Below are 24,367 nucleotides of genomic sequence, written 5' to 3'. Positions count from 1 at the left end.
GGTTATCAGTCTCATGTTTTTATACCTGAACTTAAAGAAACAGATGTTCTTAATGAAAAGAAAACCTTGATGAGTCCCATGTTCTTTGACATTAATGCTCTTAAATATGTAACTAAAAATTAGCTTTTTTGTCTATTCTTGCCATGATTCTTAAAAAACAATAATAAAAATAGCCAATTTTGGAATTGGTCTTGTCTTCCTCTATCCTAAATAGACAAGATTATTTTGAAATTTTACTGAAAATTTCCTTTTAATTTGGACCTGAAAAAAAATAGGATTCTGTCTTTCAAATCCCTCCCCGCCTCAATTCACATGCTCACATGTGCACACCCACACACACGCACACTTGTAATCAGGTTAGGAGGATGGTTATCAGTAACTTAAAGGAACAACTGAATTTCACGCTTCAAATATTTCGTATGCAGATGTCACCCAAATACTCCAGTAATGTCATCACTTAAGGCAGTTGTAGTCCAGCCAGAAGTGAAACCGCCAGGGCTTCTAACTCTGCTTTGAACATCTGCCAACTGATACCAACACAAATTTGTAACACAAGGCTAATTCCTGAGTCTTGAGCTTGGACCGTCTCTAATGAAGAAGGAGGCATCAAATTTTCAGCACTGAAACACGTCAGAGAAACCCCATGTTTGCTTTATTTTCTTGAGGGTTTTTGTTTTTTAAGCATGGTCACTGAATTGTGTATTTTTCTTTTCAAATGGGTTCCCATTTGTGGGTGGTGGTAGCTCCTGATGAAATAATTTTTAAAAATTGAGAAATAACAGTAGTTTTCATAACTAGATTTCATTTGAAAGCTTAAATTATATAGTACTTTGCTATGATTTTTGAGAACGTTGCCTCAACCCTCTATTAACACTTCATTTTTTTTTTTTTTTTTTTGTAAAATGTCTCAGGAAACATTTAGATGTCTGTTCAGTAAAGTAATTGTTAATTTCACTCTGTTCACCTGCGCGTAATATATGATGCTTATATGAAATAGTACTTCAAGTCTTTCCTAGCAGATATAAGAGGGAAGCCTAAGAATCTCCTTTCACTCCCTTCCTGATCATTCGACCTGACTTGGCACCCAGGCCCAAAGCCATAGGCCAGACTCCAAGCACCAGCCCACATTCCCTGCTCAAGTTCCCTTTCATCCCCAAAGCTCACCAAGCCCTGAAGGGGACAGAAAGGAGGATGGAAGACAGCTGAACAGAGGTTAGAAGAGGGGGGTGGAATTTGGCAGCAGGTAGAAGGACTTTGTCTGCACCTCTAGTGGTGAGTGCCTCCACCCTCTTGACCGGCCAACAATTGAGTGAAGTTCTATGCGGACAAATCACAAACAGTCCTCGATTACAATGTAAAAATATCTTTAGTGTCCTTTACTTATCTACAGCCACCTGGTTAGGTCTCTAAACATATAAACTCTTAAAGGTATTATGCTTACCGTATTTTAGAAATGCAAATGCCATAACACAGAAAAGATAAGATATACCTGTTGGTAATAGAAGCATTCATAAGCTGAGGCAGTAAGTGTGGTGGTTAAGGTCACAGACTCTAGAGCCAAGCTGCCTGGGTTTAAATCCCAATTCTGACAGCTTGCTAGATGAGTAACCTGAAACAAGTCACTTGACCTCTCCGTAGTAATTTTCTCATCTGCAAAATGGAGATGATAGCACCTTATAGGGTTGTAAAATTTAAATAACCTGAACCTAAACACTTAGATCAATGTCTAACTGGTACTTAGCTTTACATAAGTATTTGTTCCCATTAATATTGCTATGCCCCTTTTCTGACGTTGTTTCTATACTTAGATGACCCTGTCTGATTTGTAGTCAAAAGGTTACTTCATACTCACACCACTACCTTTGACGTCTAACTACTAGCAGATACCCTCCTCAGCAGTATTTGAAAGCAAAATGCTTATTTTCCCTTCTTCCCCAGGCCCAACACAGAGATACTTTCATTGAAGAACGCTATGGAAAATACAACATCAGTGATCCTTTAATGGCACTCCAGAGAGACTTTGAAACACTGAAGGAGAAGAACGATGGCGAGAAGCAGCCAGTCTGCACAAACCCGCTGTCGATCCTTAAGGTGGTGATGAAGCAGTGCAAGAACATGCAGGAGCGCATGCTGTCGCAGCTGGCTGCCGCCGAGAGCAGGCACCGCAAGGTGGGTTCACCGCCGACGTGCGCCTGCAAACTCCTGAAATGCCCGACACTTTGTCAGCTGCCAGCTCTCATAGTAGTTTAACTGGGAGGTCTCACAGGTGTAAAAAAGCCCCTGAGCTTACCTGAGAGCCAGGAGATAGAAAATGCAGGTCATTCCAAATGTTAAATTTAGGCAGTGTGCCAGACGCATTATTTCAGATGGCATTTCTTCTTGATATATGACACTCCAAAACACTTGGTATGTTTTTTCAGCTCTTGGTCATCCAAACTCTGGCAACAGACTGGGGCTTGACCAAGCCTTGTAGCTGAACGGAGTGTTCTCTCTTTGCTTACTTAAGTGATAAATAGAAAGATTAACAGGTATTTGGGGAGTGCTATATCAGAGAGAGAGAGAATTAGAGAATTTACCTGACTATAAACATACAAGCCAATAGATTATTTTCATTTATTTCTGGTTTTGAGTTTCATTGCATTTTACTTCTCATGAAACCATAAACAGTCCCTAGGGTTGTTTACCTTAAAGCTGTTCTACCCTGTTAGGAAAGTGTGTGTGTGTATGTGTGTGTGTTTTTTTCTAGGTCTTACAGCCCCTGAGATAGGAAGGCAAACCTGTGCTTTCCTCTACCTCATCTCCTTGGAATTCTTCTAGTGCTTGTGATTTCATTCCCCGACTTATCATTTATGGCTCAGATTTGGCCTGGAAAAAAATGCTTGGCTAGAGTCTGCATTTTTAAGAACTATTGGTTTAGATTTATATCAACAAGGGGGGACATCAGTGCATTTAGTAGGAAGCATTTTATTCTGAAAAAATTGGGTTAGCAGCTGCAGTTTGATGGACCTTCGTTTACTTTTATGGTTACCTGCTTTAGAGAGCCATCTGCTTAAAATGCATCTGACAAAGTGCTTAAGGGCTTAGGTCTTGCCCATGATTTTTCTTTCCCTTCACAGAGTCCAAACAAAAGGCCAGAGTGGGAGTTCTTAACCACGAATGGGTCTCAGATGTTCCATGATCCCCCAGAAAATATACAGAATGCCAAAAGTTTATGCATTTTGTAGAAAATGAGTTTTTTTCCCATATCCTTACTTGAATTCTCAGAGCTCTCCAAGACCCAGAAAAGTTTAACCTCTGGACTAGACTGAAGTAATCTGAAGACATTTATGCCCCAATTTAAAAGGTGTCAATGAGTTTGAGGTAGTTGCCTAAATTTGGGGGCTTTTACGTAATATTATAAGAAAATCTTCACAACATCCTTGTTTGATAGGCAGGCCTGTTTTCTATTTCGTACATGAAGTAACTGAGTTGTACTGAAGGGCTGGCTGGCTGTCATGCCCATTGAAGGTGTAGTGTTGGGATAATTTATGGTTCTAGGTGATTGGGGAGAGGAAGAGTTAAAAAATTCAAAATTCCCTAACACTGTATTTCAATGTAAGATAGTATTAAATATTTTAAAACAGCTGCCTATCTGATCTTAAGTGTTTTATCAAAGTAGAACACTGGCTGTGTTAGACATCAAACTAGAGGCTTATAATTAGGGCGCATATAGTCCCAGTTTGCCTGAGAAAATTCCAGTTTAAGCCTGTTGCCTTGGCATAGTTGTTAACAATACCCGCTTTGGCTGTCAGACATGTTAGTGGTTTGAACAGTCAATTACGTGGTTACTCTGCTTATTACGAAAAATAGGGTTCCCTAGTCCACCCCTTCCCATTCTCTCTCCTCCTCAATATTAGAGACAGCCACTTCTTTCTTTTAACTGTTTATTTTGGCAGCTAACTTCCATATTTCTAACTGATATACTGCTCTCTTTTGCTTTATCAATTTTAGACACTTATATTTACTTTCTTTTATTATAGATGTGGATTTCATTATCTTACACCCCACCTCCCTTCTCTCCACCCCTGCCATCTCCCCTAAACAGACATAATACCCTTTCCTCACTGTCATTCTCTGTCATATCTGTTATTACTATATCTGGAGCCTGTCACATTCTGTTTCTTCAGAGGATAAACATCGGGTATATTCCCGGGCAGTAGATGCCTGGCTGAGCATTCTGTGTACAGGAATCAGGTTGCGGGGACAAATAACTCTTCTGAAAATACAAACTTGGAGCCAGTGCCCTTGTCTTCTCTCCTGCATCTCACCTCTCCAGTGCGGTATCTGCCATCTGCAGGTTCCATATGTCCTTGGGGTCCTGCAGCGCAAAGCAGCTTCCTCCCCCATACCAAAGTAGTTACCACTCCTCCAGCCACTTTCTTTTTTTTTTTTTTTTTTTTTTTTAAGGACGGATGGTGAGCATGTCCCATATTTTTTTTTTTTTTAATTTTAGCAATTTCATGTATCTTTATTTATTTTTTTTATTTATTTATGGCTGTGTTGGGTCTTCGTTTCTGTGCTAGGGCTTTCTCTAGTTGTGGCGAGCGGGGGCCACTCTTCATCGCGGTGCGCGGGCCTCTCACTATCGCGGCCTCTCCCGTTGCGGAGCACAGGCTCCAGACGCGCAGGCTCAGTAGTTGTGGCTCACGGGCCTAGTTGCTCCGCGGCATGTGGGATCTTCCCAGACCAGGACTCGAACCCGTGTCTCCTGCATTGGCAGGCAGATTCTCAGCCACTGCGCCACCAGGGAAGCCCCCAGCCACTTTCTTTCTTCAGAATGTTATTAAAATTTCTTGTCTGCCAAAGTCTCTCTTTTTGACTTTGTGGGTTTTTATTCTTTTCATCCCATTTCTATCATTTTAGACAGCTCTCCGAAGGGAGAGGAGATGATCTACCACCTTTAGCCAAAAGCTGTTCTTTCTATTAAGTTGCAAAAGTTTTCTTTTTTTTTAACCAGAAGGAAATACACCAAAATGTTTTCATTTTTGTACTTAAAAAGGAGTCCCAGAAAGTTTTCTCTCTCCATTCATAACAGTTGTTAGTGAGGAGAAACAGTAGGAAATGGCCATTGGGATGACAGTGCTCCGGCCTAGGGAGGTCTAGGCCAAGGCACCTCTGAAGCATGAGCAGAAGCTACGAAGGAATCCATAGCCATTGGAATATTATGCAGTTGTAGGCAGGATTATGTGGGGAAATGTCCCTTTAAATTTGTATTCTTAAAATTGGGCTTAATCCCTTGGCACAAGGATAAGTGGAATGGGGTAGGCAGGTTAATTAAAAACCCTTGTGAAAAATCTCCACTTAAGATCTTAATAATTGAGCCTTTTCAAATGCAGGATAAAGTCAACAGAGTCTTTTCACCTCTTATCTACTGTCCACGAAATGCATATATTAATTAAGCAAGGCACAGTTAGGATGTCACCTATTTGAAATGTTTCATTTTAGGCTTCACTCTCTGGTACCTCCAGTGATTTGAACATCAAGGGAGAGCCTCAGCTTTCAGCTTTCCATGGTCCTGCCTTGCTTCATCACCTACACCTGTCCCCTAGTCCCACCAAACTTTTATTAATTCTCTGAAACCTTCTCAGCCCCTACAGCTAATGAGTTGCTCTCTTCTATTTACATGCCACTTCGTGTTACCTCGGATAAGTGTGTACTGTATTGTTTCCTAGCACATCGCTTGCATCTCTTTCACCCTTCTAGACAGTGTGCTCCTTGATGGCCCTGACTGGGATTTACTTATTTATTTATCTATGGAATGATCTTGGGTGCTTAGAAAGACACTTAGTATTTAATTGTATTCTAAGTGTGACTCCTTGATATTTGAAAATTATTTTTTTTTTTAATTCCTTAAAGGTAATCCTAGACCTTGAGGAAGAAAGGCAAAGGCATGCACAGGACACAGCTGAAGGAGATGATGTCACCTACATGCTGGAGAAGGAGAGAGAGCGGCTGACTCAACAGGTAATTAAGGTGGAGGGGCTCAGAGCAGCATTTGCCTAGAGTAGCATTTCTTGAAGATTATTCTGCAGGGTGTAAATTGGTGTTGCTCAAAAAAAGGGGGCTTTGTGGTCAAATAAGTCTGGGAATTACTGGATTAAACAAAGTTAAAGAGGTTTCTAACTTAAGTTTGTTAGACCCTTTAGTATGCAGAAGCACGCTGTGAGTCTTCAAGAACAAGATAGGGTATTCTGTGTTCAGCAAATTTATGTTTTCATAAAATCTTTTAACATAGATCATTCACTGTGGGACTGTCGTTCCATAGAACACACTTTGGGGAACACTAACTTTGAACTCTCCAACTTTTTTTGACTTAGGACTCCTAGTAAGAAATACATTTTACACCACAACCCAGTATATATACACATATATACATATGCCTGAAACAAAAATCTCATGAAATCACACCTAACCCTTACTGCTTATAATACACATTGATATTTTCTCTTCTGTTTCATTTTTTTTTATTTCTGATCACGGCTCACTGAATGGTTTTGCCGTCCATGAATGAGTCTCAGAGTTTGAAAAACACTGACTAAAAGGGTTCCTTCAACCCTTTCCCTCTCACTCTGTGCCTTAAATAGGGTTGGGATGATGATTAAAGCAGATGGCATTTGTATAAGAAGAATGATTCAAATGCAACTACTTACGTTTGTTTGTTTTTAAGACCAGAAAGAATTATTACTGAAGCTTTAAAAGTTATCAGCAGCATTCATCACAAACTCTGGTTGATATGGCTTTCTGCTGTTTTGATTGGTTCTAATCCTCTGAACTTTCCATAACATAAAACATGATGATTCAGATTCCCACAATAACCCTGAGACAATGAGAACTAGAAGTGCCTCCTAAATCATCAAAGAAAGATTAAGTCGTAGTGTGTACATTTTTATGGTAGGTGTTCTGATACTTAAATATTTGATGTAAGCACATGGCATACATGGTAATCCCATGTGCCAGAGAACAGCTAGCTTGATACACTCTACTTGATAAGAGTTTTTCAGTATCTCTTTGTTTCCTTACTCTAATCAAGATGTGTGGTGGCATTCTTTTGTAGTTGGAGTTTGAAAAGTCCCAAGTGAAAAAGTTTGAAAAAGAGCAGAAGAAGCTCTCCAGTCAGCTGGAAGAGGAGCGCTCCCGCCACAAGCAGCTCTCCTCCATGCTGGTGCGCGAGTGCAAGAAGGCCACCAACAAGGCCGCCGAGGAAGGCCAGAAGGCGGGAGAGCTGAGCCTGAAACTAGAGAAGGAGAAGAGTCGGGTGAGCAAGCTGGAGGAAGAGCTGGCTGCTGAGAGGAAGCGGGGCTTGCAGACGGAAGCCCAGGTGGAGAAGCAGTTGTCTGAGTTTGACATTGAGAGGGAACAACTGAGAGCAAAGCTGAACCGAGAAGAGAACCGGACCAGAACTCTGAAAGAAGAGATGGAGAGTTTGAAGAAGATAGTGAAGGACCTAGAGGCTTTGCACCAGCAAAGTAGCCCCGGCGAGCAAGGGAAGAAACCAGTAACCCTGTCTAAAGGCACGGCAACTGAGCCGCCCGTGCTAGTGTCTGTATTTTGCCAAACGGAGAGTTTTCAGGCAGAAAGAACCCATGGGAGCAGCACGGCCAAGGTAACAGCCACAGGGCTGCCTGGTCCCACCACTCCTGCTTGCTCTTATGCAAAAACCAATGGACATTTTGACCCAGAAATGCAAACTACCAAGGAGCTGATTACAGGCAGCAGTGTAGAAAACCAAGCGCCTCCACGAGAGAAGCCTGTGGGATTGGCCCAAGAGAAAGCAGTAGAGAATGGTGGGTGTCCTGTGGGAATAGAGACTCCAGTCCCAGCGCCTGGTCACCTCCCTTCCAGTGGGAGCTCACTGTCCCCCAGCAGCACTGCCTCTTCCTCTCTCACATCCTCTCCTTGCTCTTCACCAGTACTAACCAAGCGCTTATTGGGGTCATCAGCTAGCAGCCCTGGCTACCAGTCATCCTACCAAGTAGGGATCAACCAGCGGTTCCATGCAGCTCGGCACAAATTTCAGTCCCAAGCAGATCAGGACCAACAAGCTAGTGGTCTACAGAGCCCTCCATCCAGGGATCTATCCCCAACCCTCATAGACAACTCTGCCGCCAAGCAGCTGGCCCGAAACACAGTCACCCAGGTGCTCTCCAGATTCACTAGCCAACAAGGACCAATCAAGCCCGTGTCTCCCAACAGCTCTCCCTTTGGCACAGACTATCGAAATCTGGCCAACACTGCCAGCCCAAGAGGTGACAGCAGCCATTCACCTACTCCAGGGAAAGTGTCTAGTCCTCTGAGCCCCCTGTCTCCAGGGATCAAGTCCCCTACCATCCCCAGAGCTGAGAGAGGAAACCCTCCACCCATCCCACCCAAGAAACCTGGCCTCGCTCCTTCTCCGTCTGCTGCCACTCCACTGAGCAAACCTCATCCCCAGGCATCCTCTTTGACCACCACAGAAGACCTTGCCAGCAGCTGCTCTTCTAATGCTGTCGTAGCCAATGGCAAGGACGTTGAGATACTTTTGCCTACCAGTAGCTAGTCCCTAGGAGGGATTCTCCACATTTGACATTCCATCAGATTTCATCCAAGAGCTCAGAGTCAAGCCATTGAGTCAGATCATGTTATTTATTTTGATAGTAGCTGAAACTATCTGTATAATACATTTAGTGTATTTCACCTTTTTGTATTTTTTAGGTAGAAACTAAGTAGTTTGGATTTTTATGATCCACATCTTTGTGCTAAAGCTAGAAGGGCACCTCAGAGATGTCTAAGCTTTGCAGTCACCATCGTGTTATGATGGAGAAAGCTAATTGAGTACCAGGTGGTGATTTCCTGTCTATTTGGGGACTAGAGTCACTCAACACTCATTTTGAATTATGTGGAAGTGGCTCATGCAGACTTTTTATTCCAGATGAACATGTTTTAAAAGTGCCTGAAATTAGACTGCCATATGAATGTGATTCTGCAGCAGTAACACAAAATGGATCATTTAACTGCAAAAAATGAGACCCTCTGTGAATTCTGAATGTTAAAAACCAACACTGCTTTTAATCCTCTTTCACTGTTTTTTAATACAAGTTTTGTGTTCAGAAACAAGGCTGCATAAGTAGAATGGGAATCCTAAAGGTGGGTGTGAACTCGCCACAAAGCTGAGCGTTATAGAGCCCTTGAGAAACCCTCCTTAACATTAAGCAGTTGGGGTGCTGATTTTCTTGTACTTTTGAAAAATTACATCGCTCCCAGTTTCCTGCATAAGTTTTTGAATACAATGAAATCACATCTCCTTCAAAAATATCTTCAGGCATCTACTGTTGTGTAAGGAACTTCTGATTCCGATTGCTATTACTTGAATAGGAAATGGTTACTCATTCTGTATAAAAGTTTGCAACAGAATGAGATCTTTATTCTGTAATGAAAAAGCAATAACTTAAAAGTTCACTGTCTTTGTAATATTATAAGTCAGAATTATACAGGTTTTAGCAAATTGTTACACTTTTCTCCAAGCTGCCAGCACTCTGTGTCTATCTGTGGAACCAAATTAACTTTTGCCTAAATGGAAGTATACATATATCTGTATAGATAAACACCCCTTTACGTGTTTAACATACACACACTTAAACACATAAATATTAGTGTGATTATATCTTTGGAGTTTGCAATATAGCATAAAGGACGAGTAGAAATGCATGTTAAGATTACCTACCAAAGCAACTAGATATAGCTGGGACCCAGTCAATCAAAGGAGGAATCTTGTCCACCGGGAGGGGAAAATTTCAAATGAAATCAGGTCTTCAGCATCATAAGAAGACAAGGCCAAACCAACCCAGTGTCAACAAAACTCAACTGGTCATATAAATGAGTGAAACAGGTCGGTCACTCAAGTGATGTATGACAGCTGGGAGCAGTGGGAGCTGTAGCAAACTGAAGTGCCCAAGCCCCGTTAAAAAGGGCAACCCCTGTTCAGTTTCAGCTGCTTGTTGCCATGCAAGAATGCTAAACCCGTGTTACCAGCTCCTAAAATTTTTATGAAATCCAAATTTTCATGAGAAACATTCTCATTTTTAAATATCAAGAACTGATCAAAATTTAAATACTGCTAGTTAAACACTTCTGCAGCTGGATTCAGCCCACAAGCTGCCAAGCTGCAGCCTCTTTCATTCTAGAAACTTCTGTCATTTCCATCACAGCAAGTTTGTGAGGACAGAAGCCTCCAGACTTTCCAGCCTGTTGGCTAGCACAGCCAACAAACTCCGCAGAGTATAATGACTATTCTCCTCTTCCAAACAGGACTGTCTGCAACCCAGCTCAGGTATGGTGGGTACATGATTTTGTGTCCACAAGGATGAAGAGGCCTTGGTGTCCTCACATACATTCTTCTAGCCAACATCTGTCCAGCAGCCACTGACCTGCTATAATTTAAATCTATTCCCTCTTAATCCAGCATGAGTTGATGGGGGAAAAGCAAGTGATGGAAATCAAGATAAATCACTATGGAATATATTGGTGTCTGCACAGCTTATGGTCTGACTAAAGACAATACATCAAAAAATTAAAATACTATTAATGCCCCAGCGTGTCTACCAAATGATAAGGGGGTTATCTTAAACTTCCCAGAGCAATCATGCATTAAGTTTTATTCCCGCGCATAGTCACATGAACTGGATGACAAAATAGCTGAACTTTCTAAGAAGAAGAGAGGGCTGTAATCCCAGAGTGTTATTACCTCTTGCTTTAAATGGTAGTCTTACAAATTGCATTGTGCTCTTCTTTTGTTTTGGCATAGATATATAGAGAGAGATACTATAAGGAAGTTTATTTCTTAGGAAGTGCACTGAATAATGTATTTCTTTTACAGTGTAATATGGGGGTGGGGAAATGCAAAAGAAATGTGTATTTTTGCTAGTTGCCTATCTTCTGAGATAAATAAGCACAATACTGCAATGGATCCAATAATCCAGCTAGGTATTATAGATAAGTATTTAAGTTTGCTGTAGGTTGTGTGTGTGCTAAGTAAAAGTTCTGTGATTCACAATTTTGGTCTTAACCCATGTTGCAAAAGCTATGTTACTGGTCAACAGATTATAATGCTGTGCAATGCATAGCACAAGCATTAACTAGTCATTAACATTTGTAAAGCCAAATGTACCGTGCAGAAGTCTTCACCTGTTTTTATAGCAGACTACATTAAAACAAGTTAAATCCTACTGTCTGGGCAAAAGATAGTCTTGTTTGTATGAAATGAAGAATGTTGCACAACAGGGCCGATTTTGTTGGGGAAGGAGCAGATTGGTGAAGAGGGAGCACTCCTGGCTTTAAAAAAACAAACGAAGTCAGTGACCCATCCAGGTTAGACCCCAAAAGGAGCTGGGACATTGGTTTTCCTTAGAATCTTAGAGCTGGGAGAAGTCTCCACAATAACCCAGTCTGTAATTTTTAAACCATTTGGGGATTCTGGACCTTTTGAGAATCTAAAAACAGCTAGACTCTATCCCCAGAAAAATGTATATGCTTATGTGCAAAATTTGGTTGATGGCTTCACAGTGTCCAGAGACCCTGAAGCCATCCATGAATCATGTACTCTAAGAATGCCTGATCTTGTCCAGCCCTCTCATTTTACAAATGACTAATGCATCTCTTGTCTCCTAGTCCAGTGCTGTTGCTGCTACACTGTTAGCAAATGCTAGTGTAGCCAGACAAAAGCACTTGAAAATCCTTTGATGTACAAAAGACGTTCAAACAGTGTGGATGTTTACATATCTAAGTTCCCAGCATTTAAGCCAATTAATGATCATTTCAACAAACACAGGGTATATCCATTTTTTCATAACAGCCTCACTTCAGCAGTGCTGCCTTGTCCATTTGTGTGTGTGTGTGTGTGTGTAATTTATAAAGAGCGCTTCTGATGCTTAGCCCTTGAAACAACTTCAAATGTCTTTTGAGAAATGCTGCTTCAAAATATTTTGTGTTTTCATAATGCGTCAGAGGTAGGCAAGGAGCATTGTTTGTTCCACGGGAGTAATTTTAATTTAATTGCTATAAAACTAGTTGAGAAAACTTGAGAGCCTGTCCAACCCATCTGCTCACATATCAGTGGCCAGTTCATTGGTACAAGTAAAGGAGGAGAAAGGAAACTGGGGTAGTGATTCTCGAACTTTACTGTGCTTAAGGGAATCCTGCTAAAAATAAGGATGCCTGGGGATTGGGCCTAGGGGCCAGGTGATGCAGGTGATCTGAGGATCACATTGTGAGAAATGGTGCCTCATAGCCCACACCTGTTCTTTCACAAGAACTTACTTGCCTCTAACCTAAGGAGATGTCTTGAGCTCTGGAATCTGTTTTGCTAGAATGTCAATGATACTCGGAGTCTAGAGTGCCTACGTGGATTCCAAGCACCGTGTTAATGATTCCACACACATATTCCCTCACTAATTTTGCACGAGGGTGCTGTGAGGGGTTATCATCTCCAGTGTGCACATGAGGTAGTTGGAAGACCAGAGATTTGTACTAGAGACCTTAGTAAGTGACAGGGCCTGAATTGAAAACCCAGTACTTTGCTCTTTCCACGATCTGCTTCCCAAATGAGAATCTCCTGAGTCACTCATTAACGCCAGTTCCAGGCCCTTCCCCCTGGAGATTCTGATCAGTAGACCAAGGTGGAGCTCAAGATAAGTGCCTGGGCTGCTGCTTAGCATGAGGCAGGTTTAAACCTTGCAGGACACCATGCTGCTCCTCCACCGCCCTAACCTAGAGACCTTTTATCAGGTCAGGTAAATGGAACAAAAACAAAACATCTTAATTCCCCTGAAGCGACTCATGTTTCTTAGATGTTTAAGACGAGACAGAAACCAAAGTAGCTACCATAGAAAACCTCAAGGTATGCTCTGGCTGGGGGGTGTACAACAACACAAAAAGTTACCAGAGACAACTGAATAATGCAAGTGGGGTTTAAATGCCATATAGGGTCGTTAAAGGCGGTCCTAGCAAAAACAGATCTTTGTGGGCAGGAAAAAGTTAACTAGAAAAGAAGCAAATGTCTTTTCTCCTCTCACCAAAGCATTACTTACCTGGAGTTCTGCACTATCTCCCTGTGTTTGCATTATGTTTCAGTTGGCTTGTCTTGGTCTTAGGATGAGGTCAGGGAGAGAGGCACAAGAGGGCCCCAAGAGCTGAGTCCTGTTTCAGGGAGACAGACAGCAATGTGGTGTGCTCTCTGCAAGGGCTTGGGCTGGTATAAGAAGGAGCTCCCAGGCCACAGTACTCTGCAAAACATTCTCAAATAACTTGTAGGGAAGACCTAGGAATGGGCAAAAGGCAAGTTGAGAAAGGACCTTGCTGCATTACACATAAATGTCCCCCTCCTACCCTCTAAATCCCTATAAGCAAAAGAGAAAAGACAAGCTTCGAAAAGATTCCAATGGGTACTTCTGGGACACCTACAAGTGATTCCCTTGGAGGGATGTAAAAGCAGCTTCTCCTTTTCTCCCAGCGGTGTGACTACTTGTGCTGCTGTTAGACTGGAGGGGCACAGGGAAGGTCTCGTGGCTCTGCACACTGTGAAATGGTTGGCTTGGAGAAATTACTGGGAAGTGTAGCAACAGGCCTTATCCCCGACAAGAGTCCTACTCACTAATTCAGCATGGCAGACACTCAGGTCTCCCTTCAGGAATGAAAGATTTATTTCCCTAGCTGCAGGAAATGCTGACAGGAAACAGCCCTCGGCTATAAGCCCCTTATAGGAATTGCCTTAACTGAAAGAAAGCAATTTGACCAAGGTCACATCTCCCATCCATGGGCAGCTCATATGTAAAGACTGATTGATATGGAATATAAAGACCTGGCCTCCTTGTCCCAAATCAAGGGAGCTCTGAAGGGACATCTCAGCTTCAAAACCCCCTGTAGGGTTGGCTGAACCCTCTACTGAGACTGTGTTGCAGCTCAACTTTCCTGCCCCTTCATTTTCCTCCCCTCCCCTCTCTTCCTGTGGATCCCAGGGTTCTCTCTGGTAAGCCTCTTGCACCTTAATCTCTCAGACTCTGTTCTTTCTGTCATGGTTAAGTCCTCTAAAGGTGGGTGGACACATTTTCTGAGTATTTTATTTGGTGCCAAGCTCTCAATCAGGTATATTACATATGTTACTTCATTTAATCAACTCAACTACTAAAAGAGGCAGGTTATTCCTGCTTGACCCATAAAGTAATGAATACCTACTGAGGCACAGTACATTGCTCAAGGTCCTACAGCAGAGCAGGGCTGAGATTCAGCGGCACAGCTGGGATTCAAACCTTCATCCATTTGGCCTTCAAGTCCACTCTTCCTCCAGTGGCCACACTATAGTCAAAACTATGTAATACATTTGGGGAGTTCAGAATATTAGCTTATGGTCAGTCATACACCTAAGTATGAATCCACTGGTTCACTAGCTTTCTTTTGAGACTTTCTTTTGAGACTTTGAGCTAGGAACAGGACACTGAAGGAGTGGGGGCTTTGGTAGGGAGAAAGGAGGGGGATGATCGTCTACACACATGGAGTCATCAAATGTTAGAGCGAGAAGGAAGCTTAGAGACCCTTGATTCTAGCTCCCTCGTTGTACAGATGAGGAGAACGAGGCCTGGGTTGAAAAGTCAGTCTGGCTGGCTCCCTCTTTCTGCTTCAGCTACCCACTCCTTCCCTCCCTGGCAGACCTGAGATCAGAATTCCTAGCCCAGCCCTAGCTGCTCCCTCGGGCACTCCTTCCTCCTCTCTCCGGTTGCTCTACAGTGTCTGACCTTTGATCCTGTTCACCTGGACTTTGTCCTCTGCCTTCTGGCCTAGGGCTGTTTGCCATCCTGCTTGCCACAAAAATCCTGTCCTCGTGTCTCTCAACCAGTTTGACGGCTGAGGTGAGTGAGGCTGGGAGTGGGGAGGATTGTGGAGCTTCTACTCCCAGGCCATGCCTCCATCTGTAGCATCAGCTCTGGGAAGCACTTACTCATAAGGCATGTCTTGTTCCTGAGGTGTGGACAAGAAGCCACTGAGGCCCTGAGCATCTATCCCTCCCCGCTTATGAATCTGACCTGCCACACCTGCCTGTGGAGGAGAGGGCAACTGAATACATGGGGAGAGACACCTCCTCGTCGTGCTCCTGCTTTCCCACCTGAGCTCAAACCCATAGCTCTCCCAGGAAGGGTCTTTTGCATTCTCAAAAGACTTACCCACCTCTGTTCTCTGTAGTGCCCACTCCCCACTCCCAGCCCCCCTAACACAAATCAAAGCCTTTCAAGACCTTTTGGGCCTCAGAGCAGATAGGGTGTCCTCAGGGTGGTACAGTGGTGGCCACAACATACAGGCCCCTTCTTCATCCCTAGTGTGTTTTCCTCTCCTGAGTCTTGGTGAGTCAGCACCACAGGGCCACACACAAGGCTCCTATTCAGGGCTCATTTTCCTTGTGCTCTAACTCAGATCTTGGCAGCTCTTTCTCTCACACACACACACATACTCTATGTGAGCCTTATTCTCACCATGGGAAAGCTCTGCTCCCTGCCCCGGTCTCCTCGGTTTCCCCCAGTATCCCCCCTCCACACACACACACACACACGCACACACACGCACGCATGCCAACATTCCTCATCCTTACCTTCTGGGAGTTTTCAGTCCCAGCTGGATACAAACATAAAGGAGGTAGAGCAATATAGTAATGTTAAACTACTAAATCCTCATTCACATATTTTCAACTGGTGTTTGTTGTTGCTGTCTCTCTGCAGACCCTGAGCTATATTGAGAAGGACACACACACACACAAACACACACACACATTTGCTGTGCCTGCCTGTCACTTATTCAGGTTATGTTTATTAAGCACTGACTCTGTGTGAAGCCTCATGCTAAAGGCTGGAATTTACACACTGACAGGGGAACGAGCCTTGCAGATGTGACATCTCAGGGCAGTGCTGGGCAGCAGGTGCCCCAAGTGGGTGATGAGGCCCCAAGTGCCTATGAAGTTCAGTAGAGCAGGGAAATCTGTGGGTCTAGAGACATCGGATTTAAATAAACAGAAGGGAGAAGGATCCTGGTTTGCGTTGATAGGGGTATGTGTATAATCTATGTATGTAGGACGTGGGGATGCAGAAGTTGGAGGAGCAAGAAAAGTCGTTCAGAACAAGGACTTTGCCATCCTCTGTGTAACCCTGAGTGAGTCAATTAACCTCGCTAGCCTTCATTTCAGCATCAATGTAATGAAGATATGAGAACCTTCCTCTTAGGGTTTTGTGAGAATTAAATGAGATAAAGCAGGCAAGTACGTAGGACATGATGCGTAGTCTGCAGATTTGCAGCCTTTGTGAAAAGAAGCAGCAGGCGAAAGGGCGGCTCCAGGGCTGCGAGTCCAGAGGGGAAGCTGAGAGGTTGCCACGGGCAGCCCCGCCCTTCATCGGAAAGCTGAATTGCTAGCGCCCCCTGGTGTTTCAGTCGCTAAGATTCTCTCTACACCGAGGTGTGGCCGCACACCCACCTCCTTAGAAAAGGACGGGTCAGCGGTGTGGAAGGGACCCGCTTCAGCCCGGCTGGCGCGGGCGAGGTGCGTCCCTTCCCCACATCCGCGCTCTGCCACCTCCCTGATGGCCTAGTCGGGAGCTCAGCCACAGTCCCTGCCTTAGGCACGGATGGAAGCACAAACTAGTAGAAGGGGAGAGCATACCAGAAACCGCTTCATAGGATTGTGAGCCTTAACTGAGCAAATCTAAGACTCCAAACTAGTTAGGGCATAAGTAAGCACTCAGAAAGCGATAGCTACTAGTATTATGTAGCTCCTAATACTAGATGATCCATAACTATTTCTTACACAGGGGTCAGGATGACTCTATCAACATTTATTTATATATTCATTCGTTCATTTACGTATGCTTCAAAATGTCTTGCTCCTCCTATACTGTTTATGCTGAAACAAACAAAAGCCTTAATAAGACAAGTGAGCAAAAGCCAGCACTCTGTGGGAGGAAAACAAAGAGATTTCATTCGTTCAAACATGCATACATTAGCTCCTACTAGGTGCAACTCACCGACTTAGGCACTGGGATAGAGAAATAAATGTTACAGGGCCTTAGGGGCTTTAAATGCTGGTGGGAGAGACAATGCGAAACACGGTATTATGCTGACTATAATGAAAATAGGAGGCCGCTCTCAAGCCTTTTGAGACGGACCACATTCTATGGAATGTGTACCTCCCGGGGCCTCTTGCCTTCTGAGACGGCCTACACTCTATGGAGTGTGTCCCCTTAGTAAATCTACTTCTTACCTGTCACTTTGCCTCTCGCCGAATTTCTTCTTCATGAGACATAAAGAACCCGAGCTCCAGTAAGTCCTGACACCAGTTTCACTTGCTCATAGGGTGCCGAGTGCAGAGGCCTTGTCCCACAGCACTTCAGCAAAATGGCTGTGCCCGACACTTCAGCTCGGCGGTCGTGAGCAGAGATGCCCCGCACACACTGTGATTCAAGATTGCAGCGGCAGGCTGTGTGCAGGGACACACACCCCGCACTGTGATCTGGAGTGAGTGCCAGGAGCAGCACAGCTGCGCCAGACCGGCCAGAATTCCATCCTCCTGCCTCTGACTAGATCCTTATAAAACAGCCCTGCTGACGGCCTTTCAGGGAGATCTTGTGCTCAGGAGCACTAACTCACACCTCTCCATTCTTTGATCAAAGAATGAAGCTTTCCTCTGCTTCTGAAAAGAGTGAAAAATCAAAAAGATAAAAATAGGAATAAGCTGTAGTGACACAATTAATCCCCAGTGGAGTCAGGAATGGTCTCATGGAGGAAATGACACTCAATCTGCTCTTGAAGGAGGGGTAGATGCTCCCAGGAAAAGAAGGCAATGAAGGGTATTCCAGGTAATGAGAAAAATGTATGCAATGCACCGAGTTGCCAACCAGCATGGTGAGAAGTCTGGGTGGGAGTGTGGATCTGGAGAAGTAAATGGGTTCAGGAAAGGGTCCAGTCTGCCCAGGAGAAGAATTTGGACTCTATTTGGTGGGTCACTGGGAGCCTGAACTGAAGAGGCATCATGAGCAGAGGCAGATTTACCATGAACTTAAGCTTCAAGGACCATGTTTGGCACAGCCCCTTCCAAACATGAAGGGCCCAAGCAATGTGTTCATATGGTCATATGTTTTTATAAAATTTGCAAAAGTATTTTAACTGTAGTCAGTTAAGACTGCTGTCTCTTTTCACGGTGGCATCTATATCACACTTTCCCCCATATTGGGTGACCTTGGAGTGGTGGCCACAGCATTTTGGGAGTTTAGCTAAAGGTAAATTGAATAAGGGGTTATTTTTTGAGTAAAATATATTTATGTGGTTTGCAGTCACTTTCGTGTATAGCTGAGTTTTTGCTGGCCATCCCAGTGTAGAAATGGCTTCCAGGAGTGGTCCTATCAAGCATTGTGCTGCCTCACCTTGCATAATGACATGAAGGAGAAGCACCAAAGTTTGTATTGATATAAATATACCTTATAGAACCTGGCCCTAAAAGTAAAATGGGAAATGGAGGACAATGTTTTAAATGTATGAAGCCAGAAGCTGGTCTCTAGAAAATTCTTCCAATTATTAGATGTGTAAAATTATAAGTGGGTAATTAATTTCTCATCAATGCTAGTCAAAACAAAATTTCTCTTTTGTCAGGAAAATATTCAATAATGCAGTATACACAATTATAAATGCACCATAAATACAAAGATTAGAGTATGGAGTCAAAACATACGTTTTTTAAAATTTTAGAGAATTCTGCTTCTGACCAAGATGGAATAATAGGGACTGGATTTGTTCTCCCATCTAAAACAACTAAACACTGAGCAGAATATATTAAACAACAATTTTCAAGAGATTGGACATCAGGCAACAAAGGATAGAGATGGAAAACAAATGAAGTGAGTCCTATGATTGACCCAGCGGTGAAAGGGGAATCAAGGTAGGCCTGGCAATCTCCCTAAGTACAGGAGATAAAGCTGAGAGTTGGAAGAGAAGGGTATTGTAGACAAGAGAGATGCAATGAGAGAGAGGTCCTGAGATCCTCAAAGGATTCCTCTGGGGTCTTCAACTAAGTACTAATCAACATATGCATATGAGGAAATGCCCAAAAGCCGATGAGAGCCACCCGAAAGGATTAGAGGGAACAATACTCAGAGCTCTCATGGGACTGTGCGTAGTTTTCATTCTCATTAACCAGAATGACAAATCTCATAATTCACGGAACATGGGATAGAGTATTCATTCAGAAGGCTTTGTCTCTATAGTGGGCCAAAATTAGCCTAAGTGCTGCTCTGCTCCCACCTTAAAAAAAAAGTTTAAAAGAAAAACTAAAAAAGGGTCAAACTATTTGCAAATGACTGCATCCCAGAACAAAGCTCAAGAATTTGTATAGGAAAACAAAAATATCTGTACCCAAAAAGCTAAAATCAGGGAATTCCCTGGTGGTCCAGTGGTTAAGACTCCACGCTTCCACTACAAGGAGCACGGGTTCAATCCCTGGTCAGGGAAATAAGATTCCACATGCCACACAGCATGGCTACAAAAAAAAAAAAAAAAAAAGGGATTTCCCTGGTGGCACAGTGGTTAAGAATCACCTGCCAATGCAGGGGAAACGGGTTCGAGCCCTGGTCCAGGAAGACCCCACATGCCGAGGAGCAACTAAGCCTGTGTGCCACAACCACTGAGCCTGTGCGCTAGAGTCCGCAAGCCACAACTACCGAAGCCCACACGCCTAGGGCCTGTGCTCCACAACAAGAGAAGCCACCGTGATGAGAAGAGCACACACCGCAATGAAGAGCAGCCCCCGCTTGCCACAGCTAGAGAAAGCCCGCATGCAGCAACAAAGACCCAACACAGCCAAAAATAAATAAATTTTTAAAAAAATTCTATTAAAAAAGAAGTTCAAATCACAATATCTAGCATCTAATCAAAAATTACCAGGCACACAAAGAAGCAGAAAAATTTGGCCCATAATTAGGAGAAAAAGCAATCAATTGAAAATTAATGAAAAATGACACAATAGTAGAATTAGTAGATAATTATATTAAAACAGCTATTATAGCTGTATTCCTTATGTTCAAGGAGATAGAGGAAAGATTGAGTTTGTTAATTTGAGACATGAAAGATAAAGCAAATACATAAACTTCTAGAAATGAAAACCACACTATCTGAGATGGAAAAAAACATTGGATGGTATTAATAGCAGATTACACAGTATGGAAGGAATAGTTGAAAAAATACCAGTAAAAACCATTCATAATGAAACATAGAACAAAAAGATTTTTAACAGTGAACAGAACATCAGTGAGCTTTGGGACAAATTCAAGTCACATAATATAACTGAAGTCCCTGAAGGAAAATATTTGAACAAATAATGGCCAAATTTTTCCAAATTTGATGAAAATGAGAACCCCAAGCACAGGTAACATGAAGGAAAGTACACCAAGGAATATCATAATCAAATTATTTAAAACCAGTGATAAAGAGAAAACCTTCAAAACAAGCAGAGGGAAAAGACCATATTCTGTACAGATGAACAAGGATAAGAATTACAGCAGAATTCTCTTTGATAACAATACAATCCTGAAGACAGTGGAGTGATAGCTTTAGAGTACTGAGGAAAAAACTGTCAACCTAGAATTCTATACCTGGTGAAAATACCTTTCAAAACAAAGGCAAAATAGAGATTTTTCTCAAACATGCACAATCTGAAAGAACTTATCACCAGCAAACCTGCAGTACAGAAATACAAATTCCATTAGCTGTACAAGGAAGGGAAAATGAAGAGCACTAGAATGGTAACTATGTAGGTAAATTTGAAAGATTGTTTTTCTTATTCTTTAAATCTCTTTACAATTTTATAACAATGAATTGTGGGGTGTATAAAATATGTAGAAGTAAAATGTATGACAACAATAGCACAAAGGCTGAGAGAGAAGAAATGGAAGTAAGATTCTTATACTATCGTGAATCAGTATAATATATGAAAGAAGTACATGTAAGTTAAAGTTATATACTGTAAGCCCTAAAGCAACTGCCAAGAAACAAAACAAAACAAAGGACATAAAAACGAAATCATAGCATGACTGGAGAGGTGCTGCACTGACAATAAGGTCAGTCATGGCGGTATGGACGCAGATGCTGCTCGGCATGTGGAACGTCAGAACTATGCAAGCCCTAGGCTTCAGCTCTCAACGGTCTCAGCCCCAAAGGGTCAGAGAATTTCCACCCTGGTGCGGATGCCATCCAGGAGACCCTTGGGGCCTTTGGAAAGAGAACAGGCTGAAGAGGAAGGATAACTCCAAGCACAGACTAGAGAACAATTGTCAACCTTGAAGAAACACCATGAAGATGAGATCACTCATCACATAAAGGAGATTTAGCCCCTGTGGAAAGATACTGAGCAGCACAAGCAAGGGATCAAGAAATTAATAAAATGTGATGATGATTAAGTATACACAGTTCCCCATAGAATGGCTACATATCATTGCCCACTTCTAGGTAGACATAGTTCTGGTTTCATTAATATCTATCTGTGTGCTGCCAATGGATTATAATAAATTGTTATCAGTGAAAAAAAATGGAATCATAAAAAATAATCCAAAACAAAGAAAAAGGGGAAAGGAGAGCAAAGAACAAATGATAGAAGAATAGTAAGATTGTTGATTGAAAACCAACAATCTCAATAACCACCTAAAATGTAAATGGTCTGAACAACCCAATTAAAGGCAAAGATTGTCATGTTGTATAAAAAAAGCAAGACCCAAATATATGCTGCCTACAAGAAGTCCACTTTAAATAGAAAGACAGAAATAGGGTAAATTGTTATAGAATACTCCTACCAAATGGAGCAGAATACATGTATTTTTTTGTTAGTGCACAAGAACATTCACTATGATAGACCATTAAAATGTCTCAGTAGGGCTTCCCTGGTGGTACTGTGGTTAAGAATCCACCTGCCAATGCAGGGGACATGGGTTCAAGCCCTGGTCCGGGAAGATTCTACATGCCGCAGAGCAACTAAGCCCGTGCACCACAACTACTGAGCCTGTGCTCTGGAGCCCGTGAGCCACAACTACTGAGCCCATGTGCCACAACTACTGGAGCCTGCATGCCTAGAGCCTGTGCTCCACAACAAGAGAAGCCACCACAATGAGAAGCCCACGCACCACAAAGAAGAGTAGCCATAACTAGAGAAAGCCCGTGCGCAGCAATGAAGACCCAACACAGCCAAAAATAAATAAATTAAATAAATAAATTTTTAAAAAATAATTTAAAATAATAAAATGTCTCAGTAAGTTTAAAAGGATTTATGTCATAGAAAGCATGTTCTCTGACTACAATGGAATTAAATTAGAAATTAATAACAGAAAGGTCTCTGGGGAATCCCCAAATATTCGGAAAAATAACACAGTTCTAAATAGTCCATGGATCAATAAAGAAATCAAAGAGGAAATTAGAAAATATTTGTATATGAATGAAAATGAAAACACAACATATCAATATTTGTGGGATACAGATAAAGCAGCACTTATAGGGAAATTTATAACATTAGAAGTCTACATTAAAAAAGAAAAAAAGGATTAAAGTCAATTAAGAAAGCAGAAATAAGTAAGCAGAGGAAAAGGAATTACAAAGATCAGAACAGAAATCAATGAAATGGAAAACAAAAACAATAGGGAAAAGTCAATGAAACCAGAAGCCAGTTCTTTAAGATCAATAAAATTGACAAACCTCTAACCAGAATAATTAGGAATAAAATAGAAAAGACACAAATGGCCAATATCAGGAAGGAGAGGTGCCATCACTACAGATTGCACAGTTATTAAAGGGAATATTGTAAATAATTTTATATCAGTAAATTTAAGAACATATGAAATGAACAAATTCCTTGAAAGACACAAATTAGCAAAGCTCACTCAAGAAGAAATAGGTAATCTGAATAGCCCCGCACATATTAAAGAAATTGACTTCTTAGTTTAAAACTTTCCCACAGAAGAAACTCCAGGCGCAGATGGTTTCATTAATGAATCCTACAAACATTCAAAGAAACAAAATACTAATTCTACAGAAACTTCTCCAGAATACTGAAGAAATTGGATCACTTCCCAACTCATTCTATAAGGCCAAGCAGTAACATGACAAAGAAAGATACAAACCAACTTCCCTCATGAACAAACATGCCAAAAAATCTTAACAACATTTTAACAAATCAAATCCAATAATATATAAAAAGATTATACATAATGACCAACTTGGGTTTATCTCAGGAATTCAAGGTTGGTTTGACATTTGAAAACCAACCAATGTAATTCACCATATTAACAATTCAAAAAAGAAAAACTATATGATCATGTCAATATTCCCAGGTGATACAGTTCTGGAGATGAGAGAAGTGATTCCATCAGTGAAAGAATTTCCTGATCAACATCATTGAAGATTACTCAAAATTTTCAAAGGCTTATGAGCCCAAGTTTGTTACTACATTATCATATTTACTGAATATATTTTCTGGAAAGTAACTTTAATACAGTTTACTCTCAAGGGAAAAAAAAACAGATTTTTGAAATGTGGCTATTGTAATTATCCATCAAATCCAATGTCTGAGACAACTGGTAAAATGTCAAAGCATTTGGCTTTGAGGAAAATAAATGCAGATCTTTAGTGAAAATAATAGATTCAAAAAAAAAGCATTTGACAAAATCGAACATACATTTCAGATAAAAACTCAGCAAACCAGAAATAGAAGGGAACTTCCTTGACCTGATAGTGGACATCAAAGAAAAAACCTACAGTTTATATCAAATTTAATCATAAAAGACTAAACACTTTCCCCTAAGATTAGGAATAGGGCATTAATATCCACTTTTACCACTTTTCTATTCAAATATTATATTGGAGGTATTAGCCAGTGCAGTAAAGCAAGAAAAAGAAATAAAGGTATTCAGATTAGAAAGGGAGGAGTAAAACTGTCTTTGCAGAAAATATAATTGTCTAAGTAGAAAATCTAATGGAATCTATTTTTCTTAAAAAAGCTACCAGAACTAATAAGTGAATTTATCAAGGTTACAGAAGAGATCAATTGTCTTTTTACTAGCAATGGAAATAGTAATAAACAGTACCATTTATAATAGCATCAACAATATGAAATACTTAAGGATAAAGCTGACAAAAAATGCACAAGACTTATACACTGAAAACGACAAAACATTGCTGAGAGAAGTTGAAAAAGGCCTAAATAAACGGAGAGACATACTGTTTTCATGAATCAGAAGACAATGCTGCTAAGATGCCAGTTCTCCCCAAACTGATCAATAGATTTAATGCAATC

The 24,367-nt window shown here is 41.7% G+C and overlaps 2 protein-coding genes and 1 long non-coding RNA gene across 16 annotated transcripts in view; 2 read left to right on the top strand and 1 right to left on the bottom strand.

The window, feature by feature from the left end:
• Nucleotides 1-22,485, top strand: part of CTTNBP2NL (CTTNBP2 N-terminal like) — a 77,696-nt gene extending 55,211 nt beyond the window's left edge. For all 3 annotated transcript variants that reach the window (XM_082380102.1, XM_082380103.1, XM_082380104.1), the window contains 3 exons: nt 1,939-2,169; nt 5,896-6,003; nt 7,094-22,485. In XM_082380102.1, the coding sequence (XP_082236228.1) occupies nt 1,939-2,169; nt 5,896-6,003; nt 7,094-8,575 (1,821 nt within the window). In that variant the 3' untranslated portion in view covers nt 8,576-22,485. The remainder of the gene's footprint in view (nt 1-1,938; nt 2,170-5,895; nt 6,004-7,093) is intronic.
• Nucleotides 1-24,367, bottom strand: part of ST7L (suppression of tumorigenicity 7 like) — a 151,705-nt gene that overhangs the window by 4,683 nt on the left and 122,655 nt on the right. The gene's annotated exons all lie outside the window — the stretch shown is intronic.
• The window catches only part of LOC309623663, a 128,270-nt gene that overhangs the window by 91,732 nt on the left and 12,171 nt on the right, over nt 1-24,367 (top strand). The gene's annotated exons all lie outside the window — the stretch shown is intronic.

Source organism: Balaenoptera borealis (genome assembly GCF_965194805.1).
Source record: "Balaenoptera borealis genome assembly, chromosome: 1".
In the NCBI taxonomy this organism is placed as follows: domain Eukaryota; kingdom Metazoa; phylum Chordata; class Mammalia; order Artiodactyla; family Balaenopteridae; genus Balaenoptera; species Balaenoptera borealis.
This window is presented reverse-complemented; position numbering and strand designations above follow the sequence as displayed.